General features: G+C 44.9%; 1 protein-coding gene across 1 annotated transcript in view; it reads right to left on the bottom strand.

Annotated features, from left to right (window-relative positions):
• The window catches only part of nup214 (nucleoporin 214), a 70,917-nt gene that overhangs the window by 19,402 nt on the left and 30,387 nt on the right, over positions 1–21,128 (bottom strand). The window contains 10 exon segments of the mRNA XM_065017487.1: positions 660–827; positions 7,644–7,821; positions 8,067–8,134; positions 14,795–15,507; positions 15,509–15,553; positions 15,555–16,335; positions 16,510–16,559; positions 16,693–16,792; positions 17,050–17,122; positions 17,874–17,952. Coding sequence (XP_064873559.1) covers positions 660–827; positions 7,644–7,821; positions 8,067–8,134; positions 14,795–15,507; positions 15,509–15,553; positions 15,555–16,335; positions 16,510–16,559; positions 16,693–16,792; positions 17,050–17,122; positions 17,874–17,952 — 2,255 coding nt within the window.

Raw genomic sequence — 21,128 nt, 5'->3', positions numbered from 1 at the left:
GCAGCATTGTGGAATGTAGCCTGACCATGTTCCACTAGTGCTGTACTGGCAGAAAGAGATAAGGTGACTCTCACTGTAGCTCAGATGATAAAGGAGGACAGAGTGAGTCTCTCCTTGGGGAGCTAGAGCTGGGGGCAGCTGAGGTTGCAGGGAGTGGAGCCATACCCACCGCATCGCTGGGGAGGAAGTGATGCGTGTGTGGAGTGTTCATCCATCAGCACCTGCCCCACTCTCTGACCCTCACACGACACTGAGCCAACCACCGCACCAACAGACAGAGGAAGACAGGACGACATCAGAGACGGAGCCAAGAATGTAAAGGGTCGTTACTATCACTGTCAAAAAGACTAGAGGGGCTAGTGATGGGGAATGTGTTTAAAGAGGTATTGCAGAATAAAGTACAACTACCCTATTGTACCACCTTGTATTGTGTAAGTTAGGCCGGCAGGTGTGATATTACCTTGTAGAAATTTCGCAATTGAAAGATGCTTGCTTGAAAAAGTTAGAATCGACATACTCTTCAAAGTGATATATTTTGTAAGATAGGCTATTGAGACCCAAACAAGACAACACTTTTGAAAATAACCATGGACACAAGTCTGTAGTTGACAGAGCTGTGTGACTATTGTCACCGATTGTGGGTTGAGGGTGTAGCCTACCTGTCTGTTTGGCAGGGGTGGAGAAGGAGCCGAACCCCTGAGCGGCCACGCTCCCGCCTCCCGTGCTAAAGGTCCCACTGGCCGTCTGCTCCCCCCCTCCGAATGTTGATGATGGAGAGCCAAAGCCAAAGGTTTTGGCCCCGCTGTTCCCAAACAGGGTGGGTCCTCCTGTAGGACAGACAGAGGTTAAAAGTGGAGTTTTAGCAGTGGATTTATAGCAGTATAGCATGTAGACAGAAATAGGTGCCGTGCAAATATTTTGTGCCGGTCCCGTTCATATTTACAGTGCATTCGGAAAGTATTCAGACCCCTTGACTTTGTCTACATTTTGTTACATTACAGCCTTATTCGAAAATTGATTAAATATTTGTTTTCCTCAGCAATCCACACACAATATCCCATAATGACAAACTGAAAACAGTTAAAAGGTAGAAAATATATTACAAATAAAATACAGAAATACCTTATGTAAGTATTCAGACCCTTTGCTATGAGACTCGAAATTGAGCTCAGGTGCATCATGTTTCCGTTGATCATCCTTGAGATGTTTCTACAACTTCATTGGAGTCACCTGTGGTAAATTCAATTGATTGGACATTATTTGGAAATATCTCACAGTTGACCGTGCATGTCAGAGCAACAACCAAGCCATGAGGTCAAAGGAATATTTCTGCAGAACACAGTGGCCCGGCCAAACTGAGCAATCAGGGGAGAAGGGCCTTGGTCAGGGAAGGGACCAAGAGCCCGATGGTCACTCTGACAGAGCTCCAGAGTTCCTCTGTGGAGATGGGAGAAACTTTCAGAAGGACACGCATCTCTGCATTACTCCACCAATCAGGCCAATCAGTGGCCAGACAGAAGCGACTCCTCAGTAAAAAGGTACATGACAGCCCTCTTGGAGTTTGCCAAAAGGGACCTAAAGAACTCAGACCATGAGAAACTATATTCTCTGATCTGATGAAACCAAGTTTGAACTCTGGCCTGAATGCAAAGCGTCACGTCAAAGAAACCTGGCACCATCCCTACGGTGAAGCATGGTGGCGGCAGCATCATGCTGTGGGGATTTTATTCAGTGGAAGGGACTGGGAGACTAGTGAAGGGGAAAAAAGATTGAGGGAAAGATGAACGGAGCAAAGTACAGAGATACACTTGAGTAAAACCTACTCAAGAGCACTCAGTACCTCAGACTGGGGCGAAGGTTCACCTTCCAACAGGATAACAACCCTAAGTACACAGCCAAGACAACACAGGAGTGGCTTCGGGACAAGTCTTTGAATGTCCTTGAGGGGTCCAGCCAGAGCCCGGACTTGAACCTCTGAAAATAGCTGTGCAGCCACGCTCCTCATCCAACCTGACAGAGCTTGAAAGGATCTGCAGAGAAGAATGGGAGAAATTCCCCAAATACAGGTGTACCGAGCTTGTAGTGTCGTACCCAAGAAGACTCGAGGCTGTAATCGCTGCCAAAAGTGCTACAACAAAGTACTGAGTAAAGGGTCTGAATACTTATGTAAATGTGATATTTCATCCATAAAAATAAAAAAGTACTCGCAGAAAGGTCTAAAAACCTGTTTTTGCTTCGTCATTATGGGGGTAGTGTGTGTAGATTGATGAGGGGGAAAAAAACAATTGAATAAATTTTAGAATAAGGCTGAAATGTAAAAAATGCCAGAAAAGTCTGAATACTTCCCAAATGATCTTCAGGTACAGGAACTCTGCAATTGTTGAGCTAACATTCTATAACAAATGCAGGACTTCAGAGAGGTCTGGAACTCTTTGTTATTGGTCTATTAAACCAATTTACCGCACATACCACGATGTTGCCATGGAAAGTCGAAACTACCGCACATGCAAACCTGCTGATTAGAAGGTCCTGTGTAGATTGTATTTTCAAATGATCAAATATTTTCACTCTAACAGTTCGCTTCATCCTCTGTTGTACAATATGATATAAAACAAAGAAAAAACATAATTTTGACGCAACTGGGCCTCTAAAAATCGACGTAAAAGGATCCCAAAAGATTTCTAGACAGGGCGCCACTGAGCTAAGCTTCTCACCTAAGTAATGGAATGGGAAACCCTAAACAAGTTCTCGAATTGGCTATTGGTCCCCTCCAAGAGGATGAGTGCGAGGACAAGAGAGATGTAGCAAACTGAATAATCCTCTATTGCATGGGTAGGGCACCTAAATACAGCAATTTTTATCGGAACAAATAAATCAAATCAACTAATCAAATAAAATTATTTTTCGCAATACACCAAATACAACAGGTGTAGACATTACAGTGAAATGCTTACTTACAAGCCCTTAACCAACATTGCAGTATAATATTATTTTTTAAATAAGAAAGTAACAAATAATTAAAGAGCAGCAGTAAAATAGCAACAGCAAGGCTATATACAGGGGGCACCGGTACAGAGTCAATGTGCGGGGGGCACAGGTTAATCGAGGTAATATGTACATGTCGGTAGAGTTATTATAGTGACTATACATAGATAATAACAGAGAGCAGCAGCAGCGTAAAAGAGGGGGGGCAAATAGTCTGATTAGCCATTTGATTAGATGTTCAGGAGTCTTATGGCTTGGGGGTAGAAGCCTCTTGCACCTAGATTTGGTGCTCCGGTACTGCTTGCGGTGCGGTGTAAGAGAGAACAGTCTGACTACAGTGGCTGGATTCTGACAATTTTTCTTCCTCTGACACAGTCTAGGATAAATGACCTGGATGGCAGGAAGCTTGGCCCCAGTGATGTACTAGGCCTTATGCACTACCCTCCGTAGTGCCTTGCGGTCGGATGTCGAGCAGTTGCCATACTAGGCGATGATGCAACGCTCTCGATGGTGGAGCTGTAGAACCTTTTGAGGACCTGAGGACCCATGCAAAAGCTTTTCAGTCTCCTGAGGGAGAATAGGTTTTGTCGTGCCCTCTTCACGACTGTCTTGGCCAGGTCACTGACCTCCTCCCTATAGGCTGTCTTGTTGTTGCCGGTGATCAGGCCTACCACTGTCATGTCATCGGCAAACTTGATGGTGATGTTGGAGTCGTGCTTGGCCATGCAGTCATGAGTGAACAGGGAGTACAGGAGGGGACGGAGCACACACCCCTGAAGGGCCCTCGTGCTGAGGATCAGCGTGGCAGATGTGTTGTTACCTACCCCTACTACCTGGGGGCGGCCCGGCAGGAAGTCCAGGATCCTGTTGCAGAGGGAAGTGTTATGTCCCAGGGTCCTTAGCTTAGTGATGAGCTTTGAAGACACTATGGTGTTGAACGCTGAGCTGTTGTAAATTAATAGCATTCTCACATACAGTGGGGCAAAAAAGTATTTAGTCAGCCACCAATTGTGCAAGTTCTCCCACTTAAAAAGATGAGGCCTGTAATTTCCATCATAGGTAGATTTAAACTATGACAGACAAAATGAGAAGAAAAATACTGAAAATCACATTGTAGGATTTTTAATGAATTTATTTGCAAATTATGGTGGAAAATAAGTATTTGGTCACCTACAAACAAGCAAGATTTCTGGCTCTCACAGACGTGTAACAACTTCTTTAAGATGCTCCTCTGTCCTCCACTCGTTACCTGTATTAATGGCACCTGTTTGAACTTGTTATCAGTATAAAAGACACCTGTCCACAACCTCAAACAGTCACACTCCAAACTCCACTATGGCCAAGACCAAAGAGCTGTCAAAGGACACAAGAAACAAAATTGTAGACCTGCACCAGGCTGGTAAGACTGAATCTGCAATAGGTAAACAGCTTGGTTTGAATAAATCAACTGTGGGAGCAATTATTAGGAAATGGAAGACATACTATCCTGTTCTATCCTGCCGATACAAGGTAAACACCGCCAGCTGTATGTTATTCATGTTCAGCTATGACTCGGTGATAGTTTTTAATGTCCCGTTGGTAGTTTAATCTTGTTCGTAGGTCATCGATTTTATTTTCCAATGATTTCACGTTAGCCAATAGAACGGATGGCAGTGAGGATTTGCTCGCTCGCCCTTGAATTCTCTTCACGCAAATGACGGAGAGTTGGGCCTGTTCCCGGCAAAGCAGTATATCCTTCACGTCGGACTCGTAAAAGGAAAAGCTTCTACCAGTTCTTGGTGAGTAATCTCTGTTCTGAAGTGATTTTTGGTAGCAGCAACATTATGTACAAAATAAGTAAACAAATAAGTTATAAACAATGCAAAAAAAACGAACATAATAACAGCTGGTTAGGAGCACGTAAAATGTCAGCCATCCTCTCCGGCGCCATTCCACTAAGCCCCAAAATAGATTATTTTCAAATACAATCATTTCATACTTTGATTACATGATCAAGTGTCTTTTTGTGTGTGAATACTTGGGAACAGATTTCCTAAATTAAACACATTTTAGCTGAATTAAAAACTTTTTTTTTTAAAGCAAAAATAAACAAACAAATAAAAAAAACTGTCGGCCAAAGAAATTGACATTGGTGGGCCAGTTTTGGCCCGCAGGCCTCCTGTTGCCAATCCCTGCTCTATAGTCTACTGAGCATGAAGAGGACGACATTTTACAGAATTTCCAGCCATGAGTCATCACTCACTGATCACCATTTCAAAATTCAATCATGCAAGGAAAATGTAAACTTCTCTCCCTCCACGTTCATTAGAAATTCATCTCCAGAACGATGTGGTGGAATATCGTTTCAGGGGTGTCATGACAGCAACACACTTTACAGTTAACCCAGGTCTCCCTCAGTCTTTTTATCTTTACAGCGTGTTTCACTTTTAATTGGCTGGGAATGTCGGTCTCTTCATCTGACCTGGCTTTTATACATCTCTCCAGTGGTATAAAAAAAGAGAAGAAAGATTAAATGGGTCTTGAAATATTAATTTCCTGCAATTCTAAAGACTTTGCGATTGGGCAGAGAATAATTAGCAGCTTTAAAACAAATTGTATGCAATTCTACTCATTTTTCCATAGGGTGGAAAGAAATGTTTGCAGTTCTTAATTTGATATCTGAGTGAGAGTAACTAACAAAATCAATGGGTCGGTAATTCGACCGATTTTGCCTTGATGACAGCTTTGCACACTCTTGGCATTCTCTCAACCAACTTCATGAGGTAGTCACCTGGAATGGATTTCAATTAACAGGTGTGCCTTGTTAAAAGTTCATTTGTGGAAATGTATTTCCTTCTTAATGTGTTTGAGCCAATCAGTTGTGTTCTGACAAGGTAGGGGTAAGTATACAGAAGATGTCCATATTATGGCAAGGACAGCTCAAATAAGCCAAGAGGAACGACAGTCCAGACTCTCTTTTTTTATACAACTGGAGAGATGTATAAGGATTCTATCGTTAAATCCTCTCTGGGCTTTTAGCAATGTGCTAGTGAGAGTCCGCTGGTGACAGACTGGAAATGGCCTTTCGCGTTCATAGAGGAGGCTATTTTCTAGGGGCCATTTTCATACTTTTCCAAGGCTGAGTGTTTTTGCACAATGCATTGGCCATATGGTAATACTGCTCATGGCAAGTACTTCACTACATTTAAGGTGTAAATGACACAGAACACTGCAATCTCATTGGCGATTCTGCACAGGAGGAACATTTCCAAACATCTCATCCACTTTCAGCAATTTAGTACTTTCACGCTCCAACAATTTACAAGACAGTAACTTGAAGGCAACCAATGTGAGAGAAAATAAAAGAAACACCTTTCAAATCAAAACGGATTCTCAAAGAGTTGGGTGATTACATGGACAAGTTACATGACTGACTGACCATGATGCCAATCAATAACTGGGGGCAGGAGAAGAAGACATCTTTGGGCATTAAGGAGCTTGATCAGCAATATCAGATAAAGGGTTTCACTTTTCATCAGTAACAGGCAGAAGGAAGAAATGGATGTGACTGCCACAGTGGCTGAATGGTATTAGGTGTGTGTGGAAGACATTGGGACGGACACTTGATGTATTACGCAGCATGGCACAATGCCTACTGTCCGTTAAGAGCTACTCAAGGAAATTACTAATTTGCAGTGCTCTTCCCAAAGGTGAGTGTCAAAGAACTAATGGAATTTAGGAATTTGACTAAAAGCTAAAAGTCTACATGCATGTCATGCAGCGCATTGAGAAAATAAACATGGGTGAAGACATGGGTGAAACAATGTGGGTTGGGATATATGTTCAGGGAAAATGTCCTAGAAGGCAATACGTGAGTGGCAGAGAATGACATTTCTCATAAGAATCAAAGCTTTGGGCATGCAAGGGAATACTATCCTATCAAATAGTCCCCTTGAAATGGGTCATACATTTTCAGATAGCCATAATCAGAATTCTGCCCCATTTCAATTTGGAACAAAAGAGGGTACAGTAGAATGGTACGGGGGGGGCGGCTCAAATGCATATCAAGGTGGATATTTCTACTCATCTAGCCTACATGTTTAACAGAAATTAAATCACGTACCACCACAAGGTTGGGAAAATATGAACATATTTGCATTAATCTACAGAACAAACATGGATGATTAGATGCTGTTTGTGTGCATTAGAATAAGAAAACATGCAGATAGAAGCCTATTTGCTATGTAAAACTATGCCAGTCAGTCTGTTGAGCAGTAACATGACCAGGAGCTATAGAGGATGGTGCAGACTCGTGTTGTCACAGACAGGACAACACATACGCTGTCAGTGCCTCCGGCATCAACAGGTTAAATCACACCGCTATGTGACACTGTGTTCATAAACTAAATTGATTATATTGGCTACTTCCCTACATTTACATGAACATATTTACCGTGATAATTTTTGTGCTCTTATCAAAGCTCTGGTGATTCTCATTGTATTGCTTGCTGGTATGAAACGAAGCGGCAATAAAAGTGAGTATATCAGTCAACTTTATCATCCTGTCAATCAAAGGGTCTCTTGCTAATGATAACTGTCCTAACATTGCACAGGAAATGTAATTATAAGATGAGTCATCCTTTCTGCTACAACTTCTCCACCCCTATGGGTCTTCTCACCTGTCTGGTTGGGCTGACTGAAGCCCCCGGTGGCGGCGGTCGTGCCGAAGGGGTTCTTGTTGGCGGCGTCCTCACTGGGTTTCCCCCCCAGGCCACTGAAGAAGCCTCCCCCTGCCTGCTGGGAGCCTGCTACCGTGGCAGAGCTAGACCCAAACAGACCCCCACCACTGGATGGTTGCTGCAGGGGAGAAGGGAGGGGGACACAGTCACAACAAGGTCATAATGATCATAATTGGTTATGCAGTAGTTAGTGTATGGGCTCTCGGCTGAGTTCTTACCCAAATGCAATAATACATCTACCGTGTATGTGAGTGGTGTGGTCGCATTTGAAGAGGGATATTTGGGGGTCTTCTACTGAAGTGTTACATATCAAATGGTAGGAAGGTTTTATATTTTACACACATAGTAAAATGTGAATGTTACCTGTCCAAAGACACTCCCACCACTGGGCTGTTGACCAAACACTGAGGTAGTGGAGGAGCTTCCGAAAGCTGGGAGCGAAGAAGACAGAAAATAAATGAGATATATACTGAGTGAACAAAACATTAGGAACACCTTCATAATATTGAGTTTCAGCCTCTTCTGCCCTCAGAACAGCCTCAATTAGTCAGGGAATGGAATCTCCAAGGTGTTGAAATAGCTCCACAGGGATGCTGGCCCATGTTGACTTCAAGTTGTGTCAAGTTTGCTGGATGTCCTTTGGATGTTGGACTATTCTTGATAAACACGGGAAACTGTTGATTGTGAAAAACCCAGAAGCTTTGCAGTTCTTGACACACTCAAACTGGTGTGCCTGGCACCTAGTACCGTTCAAAGACATTTAAATATTTTGTCTTGCCCATTCACCCTCAATGGCACACATACACAATCCATGTCTCAAGGTTTAAAAATCCTTCTTTAACCGGTCTATTTCTCTTCATCTACACTGATTTGAAGTGGATTTAACATGTGACATCAATAGGGGATCATAGCTTTCACGTGATCAGTCCGTCATGGAAAGTGTTCCTAATGTCTTGTACTCTGTGTATTTTGCAGGCTATGCACTTCTCCAATAAATCCATGCACAACATCACAAATTACGCTTGGGATGTGCAGTCTTAAGGTTAGCGATGATGACAGTGGTAGGAAGTAAGAAATGTGGGTGTGTGTACACTGCTAGTGCAGTCATTTGATGGCTGGTCTCATTCCAGTAGCATTAGACTAAGGCGACAGAGAACTGGATGATATATTTTGGGAGAGAGTGATGTCCTTGAGGAGCAGATTCAATGCATGAGCAGCACAGCCAATGGGTGTGATGTGAGGGTAGGAATCCTCCACTTTAGACCAAGCAGCAGTTAGTTTTTGCTACCATGTGGGTTTCAGGCTTGTTTGAGCCTGCTAACTGAGTGTTAATTCACCTGTTTCCATACACGTTTCATTTTAAAACATTTATCTTACTAAGGAGTTGTTAAATTTAACTGCTTAACAATTTATCTGTATATGAAATTGTTTTTTTCAACTGTTTTTCCCTAATCTTTATAGGAAAATGCCACTGCCACTATCTGATGTGTGGAGACATTTCACTGCAGCTAATATAGAAATTGTTAAAAAGTTAGAAATGATTTAAACACTTTGTTGCAGGCTACTATTTACTAGTTAACAAAAAAATCCTGTATGTCATCTAAAATATATTCACCCCACCCAGTATTTTAATCAAACCTTACCAGAAAGCATGTAGTCCTTGGCTCAGACAGTGTAGTAGTGTGGGTTCAAAAGCATCTCATTAGTGTGCAAGATCTTGAGAATCAGGTGTACATGTGATGGAAGAGTGCACTGTACATGTGATGGAAGAATGCACTGTGCATGCAGAGGGTTGCAATTCCATTGAATTCAGGATACTTTAACCAAAATATGCCACAAGACCTAGAATTGCCTTGTGTATCTCACAAAAAAAGGTTCACTGTTATAAGCTAACTTTTTAATGAATTTAAGTAAAAAATCCAGAAACTTACCGGAAAGTTTACGACCCTTTGCAACCCTACCCTCTACTTATATTTCTGACACAATGCACCCTGGGTACACTGGAAATGTATGAAGTGTGATCAGCCTTCTGACAAACTCTAGATGGATGGAACTTTTGTGTGTGCGGCAAAGCGTGTGCTGTGTGTGAGAAAGCCAGTCACACTACCCAGCGGATCCCAGGATATCTCCCAACTCCCCATATCCCTGGGCCTCTGCTCATTCCCTGTTTAAAATGGGCATCTTTTAGAAAGCTGGCTGTACGACTGTCCATAAAATCCCTCATGCCCAGAGTCAATTCCCCCATAATAATCCATCGGAAAATGTAGTCTTTTCAGCGTATGGGGACTGCCCTTCAAATGAATGCTGTGACTGCCTTTAGTCTGGGCCCAGGAACTTGGCAATGGAACTCACCCATCTCTGAAATTACAAAACTAATTCAAGACACCCACCCACAACATTGTGTTTTTTTTAAACAGGCAGAGGTGTAAAATAAATGCCCCTGACTCTGTATACACATTTTCTAAAAAGTAACACTCATTGTCAATGGGGCATTAACAGTTTTTTTATGAATGAGCGTTCATAGGCACAGTTTGAAAACGTGCTCCAAAATAAAAACGTAACAGTCCGTTGGCAAGTTTACATACCGTATCTACACTGACAATATGCTGAGTGTAATAACTCACCCGCCATGAAGAGGACAGACATAATACATGGGAATGAAGAACACGCATCCAGACTCAATAGGAATTCTAGGGACATTTACATTGTGACATGTTGCTGTACTGGCGTGGCTAGTTGGCTATTGTAGATCGAGCACAGCCTGCTGTCACCTCAGGCCCACACAAAGACATTTAGAAACAGACAGACTATGACCCTGGCTATTAACACTCCCTTAGATATCACTCAGCGTCTCTCTACATAATGAATTCATAAAAATCACCCCTTGGGATACACTGCAAAGTATCTCTGATTTCCTCAAAATGGAGCATTCTTATTGGACAAGTTCAGGTGGTTAAGCCTCCTCCTCGGTTTCAAGACAGATTCCACAGTCTGGTCTTCGGCTATGTCTTACTCAATCAAGCTCTGTTAAGTGTGACAGGGACCAGGCCTCCTCTGATGCAGGGTAATGTAATTCAGGTTGAACATTCTATAGGCTCTGCAGTGCAGACAAATGACCGTCTGACCCAGGGCTGCTCTCCTCACTGCATCGATTGCCTTGCTTAAAACAGTAAAACTGACAAAGGCATGTGAACCAGTGAGCACACACACCTTAGTTCAATTAAACCCCATCACAATCTCCTCCTTTACAGATAAATAGGAACATATTTTCACTTCACCTCATGACTTTCAGACCGTGTGACCCTGCTTCCTCCAAACAATATCAACATAATGCATGCGTCAGGCACAACTTCCTCTAGGTAGATCTGATTATGTCCAGTTAGCCGGAACAATTATGGGGGATTAAATGTTAAGAGCTTTGTATAGATAAAAGGAAAAAGTAATCACATCATGGAATGTAAGCCTCTCTCTACTATTTGCAATGTAGGCCTATGGCCAGACAGATACACTGAGGTAAAACAGAATTAACCTATCTGGTTGGAAACACTTAACCCTAGGACAGACACAGTGAATTTGGTCCTGTAACTGCGGAGTTGTACCACATAGAGATCAGCTGTCTCTCCCTGCGGCCAACCCATCCTGTTGGCACGAGGGAGAATTCAGAGAATCCCTGGGAATGGGGAAACTCTCTCAGCCCAACACCCCAATTTTCTCACCCACTGCCACGCCTTAGCCTACACTGCCGACAACATTCACAGTTCACACCTTCTCCCTTTACCCACCCAACAGTCTCCAACCCAAAGCCACCCCACATATCCCATCACTCCCACCCCCTCCATCTGACTGACTCCAGTAACCCAGAGAAGCCAGCCAGCTGCTGGGCTGTCTGGGACACACTAACCTCTGATCTGGGTTACTTTCCCTAGTAGTCAAACCTACACTTTGACAGCCCACTTCTGCTTAATTAAAAAAGGTTCAGTATATAATCTCTTCAAAACACATTACAAGGGCTTGGTTTATTTCATCATCATTATGGCACTTGGTTAGTGGTAGTGTAATTTTTTTATTTTAAGGGGTGGATCAGCTTAATATTGCAGAAAGATTGTTGCTTCCATCAATGTAATTGTCTGCATCATTTCCAATAGCCCATTTCTTTTTTTTTGTAAATACACTGCTCAAAAAAATAAAGGGAACACTTAAACACAATGTAACTCCAAGTCAATCACACTTCTGTGAAATCAAACTGTCCACTTAGGAAGCAACACTGATTGACAATAAATTTCACATGCTGTTGTGCAAATGGAAAAGACAACAGGTGGAAATTATAGGCAATTAGCAAGACACCCCCAATAAAGGAGTGGTTCTGAAGGTGATAACCACAGACCACTTCTCAGTTCCTATGCTTACTGGCTGATGTTTTGGTCACTTGAATGCTGGCGGTGCTTTCACTCTAGTGGTAGCATGAGACGGAGTCTACAACCCACACAAGTGGCTCAGGTAGTGTAGCTCATCCAGGATGGCACATCAATGCGAGCTGTGGCAAGAAGGTTTGCTGTGTCTGTCAGCGTAGTGTCCAGAGCATGGAGGCGCTACCAGGAGACAGGCCAGTACATCAGGAGACGTGGAGACAGGCCGTAGGAGGGCAACAACCCAGCAGCAGGACCGCTACCTCCACCTTTGTGCAAGGAGGAGCAGGAGGTGCACTGCCAGAGCCCTGCAAAATGACCTCCAGCAGGCCACAAATGTGCATGTGTCTGCTCAAACGGTCAGAAACAGACTCCGTGAGGGTGGTATGAGGGCCCGACGTCCACAGGTGGGGGCGGTGCTTACAGCCCAACACCGTGCAGGACGTTTGGCATGTGCCAGAGAACACAAAGATTGGCAAATTCGCCACTGGCGCCCTGTGCTCTTCACAGATGAAAACAGGTTCACACTGTGATTACAATGTGATTTTCTGTATTTTTTTCTCTCATTTTGTCTGTCATAGTTGAAGTGTACTTATGATGAAAATTACAGGCCTCATCTTTTTAAGTGGGAGAACTTGCACAATTGGTGGCTGACTAAATACTTTTTTGCCCCACTGTATATCCATGTACATACACATATGCATACATATACATACCTATACATACCACCCTTCCCCCAATTGGAGTAAACTAATAAACAATAACACTTAGGCTTCTACCTTCAGTTTATACATCTTATTACACATTTTACAGACAATCTATTTTACAATAGTTATATTTTGTTTGTTTTTAGTCCTGGCCTTCCTCTATTTCTGATGTCCATCCAGTTTTATTTCTATTTATAACTGTGCTATTTTACAAAATGTCTGAACCTATATACGTTTTACAGACCCCATATGTTTTACATTGGTTATCTTGTTATTAGTCCCACCCTTCAGCTCCATTCAACCCCTCCCATCTATCTCTCAACACCATCCTTTGTGCTTTTACACCTGCATTGTTTGCTGTTTGGGGTTTTAGGCTGGGTTTCTGTACAGCACTTTGAGATATCAGCTGATGTACGAAGGGCTATATAAATAATTTGATTTGATTTGATCCATTTTGGATTTCTATTTGCCATACATTTTTCAACTGTGCTGTGATGCTTCACAAAAGTACTGAACCTTTCTATTCTCATAGCTTCTACAGATTGTAAATTAAAAATAAACATTGTTGCTAAAATAATTATTTTATTATTGATTGATTATGGCTTTTCAAATCACCCAGCATTGCTATCTGCAGCATTAGTTCTAGGCAAACGTTGCAATTCTTCAGCCCTTCCTGGACCAGTGACCAAAAACGAGCTACATATGGACAGTACCAAAATAAATGATCTAATGACTCTGCCTCCTCACAGCAAAATCTGCAGAGCTGGGAATATTGTATCCCCCATTTATATAACATTCTATTGGTTGCAGGGAATTTTGTATTGTAATTGAAATTGAAAAATTCTAAGTTATGAATCCGGCTTTGTTTTGCGCATCAGTTCATAAACCATGTGCCATGGAATGTGTACATCGAAAATCACTGGTGGTAGTGTAATTTGCATGTAGCCTAAAGTGTGCACCTTATCATACTCGGGGTTACAGTGTCAAGGTCGAACAAACTTGCCCCTATATGTACAGATCGGGAATCAGCTAAGCACCATTCCAACCCTAACCACATCTGTACCAGGTGAAACACAAAACTGACCCTAGACCTGTGTTTAGTGCCAACTTCCTCCAACATAGTAGTTTACAGAGTCCCTATTTGTATTTATATTGGATCCCCTCTTCCTGGGATCCAGCAAAATTGAGGCAGTTATATACAATAAAACACCATTACATTTCTCAACACATTAAGTGTGTGCCACTACTATACTAGCACATATCCACAACACAAAAGCCATGTGTGTGTACAGTGCATATGTTATGATGTGTGTGTCTTGTACCTGTTATCATGTGTGTCCTGTTATCATGTGTGTCTGTACCTATGACCCATGAACATACGGAGCAGTATGGCCTGCCAGTACCAGCAGATCCTAACAGGCCCAGATGGATGGACTGGATGAGGCTATATCAGAGGGTAGAGGGCTCCTCTCCTAGCTGCATTATCCTAATGGCCGTGATAAACACCTAATGATGCTGTTCAGTCCCTGACGGAAAACATCCATTTAAACACTTTGGCCGCAGCTATGACCGTCAAGGATGCCCCATTGCCTATTTCCCTACCTTTGCTATGTTTGTAGAGGTGAACATAGTATTGCAAAAACTATAGTAGTCCTAAATACGGAATTTGGAGAGTATTTGTCAAAATCAACTAGAATCTGGTAATCCAATCCTGAAGCATTGAAGGTATTGTCTGATCCCTAAACAGATTGTAAATCCAGTCTAGAAGAGATAGAATGGCAGCTTGAGATGCCATCTGTGTAAATACTAGACTGGCTTAAAACAACCTTACAGTTTCGTGGTGATGTCCAAGGGACGGACCAAATTCCAATAAGACACTGAACTGAGCTGTCTGCCACTTAGAAAATACAATACATTGGTGATGAATTCTAGGATGGAACCAGTATTAGTGCCTTTTCACACACACAAACACACTCACCTGCAGTCTGTCCAAAGCTGAAACCAGTGGAGGATGTAGTGGTGGTGTTGCTTCCAAACGCAGAGCCTTGTCCAAACCCAGCACTCTGCTGCCCGAAGGCCGGGGTGGCGCTCGGCTGCCCAAACAGGCCTGTGCCCGTACTGCTGGCCGTACTGGCGCTGGGGGAGCCAAAGGAAAAGCCACTTGCATTGCTGACACTGAGGGCTCCAAACAAACCACCTCCACTAGCAGCGGTACTGGCAACTGCAGCAGGGGAGGCCACTGCGGGCTGTCCAAATCCGGGGTTGGCCCCAAATGCAGACTGGCCAAAACCGAAGCCACCGGCTACATTAGCAGCAGGCTGGCCAAACCCGCCTACTGTCTGTCCGAATACGGGTTTCCCGAAGCCAGCTGCTGCGCCTGTAGCAAGGGGAGCACCGAAGCCGGTGGAACCAAAGCCTCCGGCAGCCGCTGAGGCTGTAGCGGGCTGCCCAAATACAGAGTTGGAGTTGGTAGGGGTGGTGGAGGCGGGGGCTGCAGTGTTGATGACCGGGGTGAGACTGGTGACGGCTACAGTTGTGCTAACTGCGATGATGGCCGGTGGCTGGGTGAAGATGGAGCCAGGTTTGTCCGAGCTGGGGGCCGGGTAGGCTAGTGGTGGGGCCTCCGGGGTGGGGGTGATTGCGGGTGGTGAGGCCTCAGGGGCAGGCGTGGACTCATGGACAGGCTCTGGGGGTGCTTGGGGCTGCCTGGGCTGGTGGGGTGATGGAGGCAGGGGGAAAGAGGTGGTAGAGGTGGCGGGAGGAGCTGGGGTGTTGGGGCTTTTTCAGGGATGGTAGGGGTGGGGGTGACTGATGACTCTGGGGTGGTAGTAACCTCAGGCTCAGCGATAGGGGGGCTGACGGAGGGGCTGGGCTGTGAGGAAGAAGGCTCTAGGGGTGGAGTGGAGTCTGCCGGGGTGGTGGGGGTTTTGTGGTGGTCCTTCTCCAGGGTGGTTGAGGGGGAAGAGAGGGGTGCCGCTAGGAGGCTGCTGAAGGAGGTGGCTGCTGATGTGGAGAACACAGGTTTAGTGACAGACAGGGCGGCTGGTTCGGGAGGCTTAAATGCAGCCTTGGATAAGTCTGTCAGGGTGGAATCTGCCTCACCAAATGCAGCCTCGGCTAGCTTCCCTTGCTGGAGGGCCAACCCAAAACTAAACTGGGCTGCACCCGTGCCTAACCCTAGCGCCGTTCCGTTGTCCGGCTGACCAAAGCTAAACGCGGCCGCTGAGGGCTTCTCTTCGTCCCCCTGGCCAACACGTAGACCTGAGAAACTCCCCAGGGTCTCTCCTCCTACCACCTTGGGGGCCTGGGGCTCCACTCTGGGGGTGGGGGTGATGGAGGTGGGCTTCACAGGCTCGCCTGACATGCTGGGAAGAGGGGTGGGGGAGCCGTTGGCCCCCAGGGCGGGGGAGGTGGATTTGGGGGTGAAGGAGAAGGGTTCCTCCGCGGTAGAGGAGCCAAACATCATCTTGCCTGTGCTGCCGCCAGCGCTGCTGAAGGAGAATTTACTCACATCCTTTACTGGGAAGAGAGAAATGAACAGCAGATTTTCAAACTACGCCCAACTCTTTCGAGTAATGGATTTAATAGATTATTACTTCATTGATATGGCATTCAACACACTACAATACTGACTTTACTGTCTACTAAAACTGATGTGTGGCATACATGGCTGTGCATGAGTGAGAAAGGTACCTGGTGGAGCTCCTTGGGGCGCAGAGGAGAAACTGAAGCCCCCGGCAGACCTGTCCAAAAGCATCATATAGTATGAGAAAACACAGTCAGCCATTGGTCTATTTCTTTTATTCAACTTCCCTGTTTTCTAATCAAGGTCTGATATGAAGTGTCCCTCTTTGACCCCTGACCCCAGAGACTCACGCTGCGATGAAGGAGAAGGCTTTGCTGCTCTGCTCCCCCAGTGACGGGGCTGAGCTGGAGGGGGGCAGGGAGACTAGTGCATCAGCTTTAGGGGGTCCGCCTGGGGGAGAGGAGATGGCATTAAATGAAGCATGATAATTAGGTTCAGTACACCTTTTTATACTAAGAGCTTATCAAATATGTAACGTGCGGAATGTAATCAAATGGATGTAATGTATGAATGGTTCACTCAGATATTTTGTAGATTTCTAGTATATAAAAACCCTGGGAAAAATACATCAACTCTAGGTGGAAGGTGTTTTCCAGCATGTTTTGATGAGCATCTAAAACATCTCAGTCTTTACAGTGTGTACTTACCAAACACAAAACCCTGGGGGGAAGCTGAGCAGACACTCTCAGCGGACACCTTCAGTATGCCTTGAGTAGAATTCTGACAAGAAAAACAACAGAAGGACAGTTTAAACGCCTCTCTTTGCCAAGGCTTCAAAAATAACTACTAACAAAGAGGGTGAAAATAAGGCGGAGAAAAACAACCCCCCAAAATTAAAAAAGCCATGTTATTTTAGAGAACCCCAAAATCTACTTTCATGTTTATCATAAGTCAAAGCAAAATGTAATTTAGTTAATGAGTGCTTGGGTCTTCCCGTAAACTTGAACCTGCTTCGGAATGGGGTGTGATGTGTGTAAGAGTTCCCCTGCATGATTCAGTTCCCACCCAGTTGCCACTTCTATCGATCCACCGCTGGGACATGGGAGGAACCTGGGGCATTTCACAGCCCTGTGCACTCTAAACCCATAACAACGCAGCCCAGCAGTCAGCCAACTACACTGGAACTCCAGGAACTACACAGAGTTGCTGAGTTCTTAGAGATGGGGTGTAGGAGAGATATTCGGCCACTGTTAGCACACAGAGTAAACTCCGTGGTATTTATAAATAAACAATAACTTTCTATTGACCTTCCATTTGCCTCCGGTTGTAGCTGAATATCTCTTGCACGTGTATTCAGTTGGTTCCGACTGCAAGTTGGTGACGTTTTACCTTGACTTGACTTTCTTAGAGCAGGGAGAAATGAGGCCTCTAGCTAGTAATACCCAGACAGCTGGCTTAAAGGTATGGGAGTGTGATGTAGTTCACAGGATTTGACAGTTGGGAGGATGCCATACGGGTTGCTGATACTCACTCGTTTGGCCTGGTTGGTGTTGGCCACTGTAGCCAAAACCTGCTGAACAACCTGACCGACCGGAGCTGGGACTGAGGAGCTGAGAGAGGGAGAAAGAGGAAATAAAAAGAACCGTGCGCAACGAGTTGGATTAAAAGCATACATCACATTTCAAATACAGCCTAATTTCTCATCTCCTCCACTCCATTTCATCAGGAATTGCTTTCCGAAAGTTAACGAATACAAGTCAGTGATGAGGAGACATGCACATACTTACAACTGAGGTGTGATTGCTATTCACGCCACAAGTGATTAATTGGGGTGTTTGAGTGTGTGCATCAGCGCTTTGCATCAGCCTATAATTTACTACCCCATCTGCAAACACGCTGCATAACCCAAGGATAGTCTCATCCCAGACAAAAGCCAAGGCCATGTACGATACCTACAGTAGTGGATAGAATACAGAAGACAAAAGCCATAGAACAATAGGCCTGTACTGCCTTACTAAATATTCTTCAACATCAACCACTGCCACGGACAGACTATAGACAACTGAACCAAAACCATACTGGCGTGGATGGACACAATACAGGCCCAGTGTTGTGTCTGAGGGACCGACTGGCAGGGGAATGCATCTCTAAAATAAGCCGCCTATCAGACTGCCTGGTTGTGGTGGACTCGTTATTGTTAGCAGGGCTAATTTGGAAAATGGCCCCAGGGAGAATCCTGCCAAAATATTCAACCGCATCACAATAGAGGAGCAAGGCCTAGCAGAGAGTGAGGACCATCAATTACATCCTCTCAGAGAAACGGGGGCAGAGGGTTAGAGAACGAGCAAGGGTGAGATAGGGAGGCAAAGACATTGGGAGAGGGCAGAGAAGGAAAGAGAGCATGGCAGACAGTGACCGATTGGGAGAGAGGCATGGGAGAACTAAAGATGAAGAGGGATGGAGATAGAGGACAGAGAGGGAGCTGTTTGTGAGAGAGGTGATAAAAGAGAGGGAGATTGGGGCAGTGAGTGCCGTGGGGGATGGCAAGACAAAGATGCACTCAGATTGCTAGCCTCTGCCAGCAGTGAATCAGATGTGATGGAGGCAGTGACCTGATAAAGCCGTCTAGCCTAGGTCTGTTTCTCTCGGCTGAGGCCAACATACACAAACCAGGGCTGATGGCTCGCATCTCATGTGATGGACTCACCTCTAATAAGCTAGGACTCCACATCAGAGAACTACTGTACAGGGGACATCAACCTGACTAGGGACATAGTGGATCTTCTCTCTGGTGGAGGTTTGTGTATTTGGTAAAGTGACTGTGTGTTTCCTATGAGGTAGGTAGTGGTGATGATTATGTATGTGTATAGATGCATAATGTTTGGGTTAAGTGTGTGTTTAGTGGTTCTTTCAATGTGGGTGTCTGTCTGGTGGTTCTTGTAGTTCTGGATGAGGGGGCACAGAGCAGGTGGCAGAGCTGGGGATGATTACTCCGCTCATCAGCAACTCTACTCACGGCCGTCTCAGTGCTGCATCAGTATGAGCACCGCATCACCACAGGGCCTTGGGCAGCCCGCATCGATCAATACGCACAGGCACACACACAAAAGGAATGTGTGTGTTGAAGAAATGGCCTAAGCACTAAACAAAAGAAGAAACAGGCACACTGAACAGGCCTGACAGATAAGAGGTGATCAAAAAGCTAATGGGAAGCGCTACAGATCCTAGATCTTCCACTACAGATGTAAGCCGCTAAGGCCAGTGAGTTAGCAGAGAGGAGGATGTGTAGTGTAAAGTAACGGCTGAACCTGTGACAGGTTCAATCAAACGTTGTTGAGTTTGAACTGTGAGGTACCAATGCTGTCATCTTGAGCCCCCACTTACTCAAGCATGCCCAAGTCAGGCCAGGAATGGCCACTGAAATCTCATTGACAACAGGGCCCCCTCCAGGGAGAAAGAGGTAGTGCAGCCTCTCCCCGTCAGCCAGTACTGTGCAGGAACCGGAGTAGCCTACATAACAGTAGTAGTAGTCAGCAAACAGTGAAGCAAGCTATACATGTTAGAACTACTCAAACACCAGACACAACAGAGCTCCACACACTGCAGGAATTGGAAAGGTGTAATCGAAATATGGAACATCCATTTTGCTTATACCCATCTTATTCTTTCAAATCTGCAAAGGTGGGGGCTAGGAGTTGTTTAGGAACAGGGCCAAGTTCTCTTTGCTACAACATTTCCATAGTTACAAACATGTCCGTTTGGTGAGCGGCGTCTGTGTGTTGACCACTCCCCCTGTGCAGTGTGGACCTATTGCCTTGGGTCAGCAACACACACTGTCAATTATTCAGTATCTCTCCATCAAAGTTGCATGGGCAGGCCTTACCCATGCATTAACTCCGAGAGATGGAAGAGCGCTCTGCTGTTGTCTACTGTTTCCTTGGTACTAGAGGTCAAGCACAAACATAAGTACGCACACGCATACGCATTGTAACCTGGCACCAACAGACATTTAGAAGCACTGCCATGAATCAGCCTAGGTTTACAACTTGGCCGGCTTCATCACTGCCAGGCAGGCTAGGCCAGGCACCAGTGACCACCCTCTCCAGTGCAATGTTCCTGCTGCTAACACACTATAACTCTATCAAACAGCCACTGAAGCCTAGAAATGGAAAGACCACCCCACAGATCAAATTAAATGAATTAATTGAAGTAAATCTTAATAGTAAGGATGCTACAGCTGGCTATATGCTTTGAGGTGTTCTGCTCTGTTTAAGTCATGTTGTGTGTGTGTGTAAAAGGCCATTAGATGACAGACGTGACACGAAAGAGAGAGACAGGGAAAGAATGGGAGGGCGGAGGACAGAAAAGACAGAGGAGTTAGAGAGAGAAGTTGTGTGAGAGCAAACCCTATACTGCTGCGGCTGTGTTTTCCCCCATACACCAAATCCCATTCTCTGTCCGGATGTTGGCATCTGGCTGGCAGCAGCGCCTCTGATCATCTATACTGTCCACCCCAGTTCCACACCGTGGTTGGGGCAGGACAACGCTACTGCAGTGAAGACAGGACAGGCTGTTCCTGCATATAACTCGTCTGAGAAGTAATCAGACCGGTTGTTATGGGTGACTATTAGCTATGGGTGATTTAATGTGATGTCATAGGGAAAAATAAGGGACCAGGGTGAGACTAAGAGAGAAAGAGGATCTCCCTAGATAAGGATGATGGGTAAAGTGCATTTCACACTCAAATGTAAGACTAACAACTATTCAAAAATCTATTTGTAAGCAA

This window comes from Oncorhynchus nerka, linkage group LG4 (genome assembly GCF_034236695.1).
Source record: "Oncorhynchus nerka isolate Pitt River linkage group LG4, Oner_Uvic_2.0, whole genome shotgun sequence".
Lineage (NCBI taxonomy): Eukaryota > Metazoa > Chordata > Actinopteri > Salmoniformes > Salmonidae > Oncorhynchus > Oncorhynchus nerka.
This window is presented reverse-complemented; position numbering and strand designations above follow the sequence as displayed.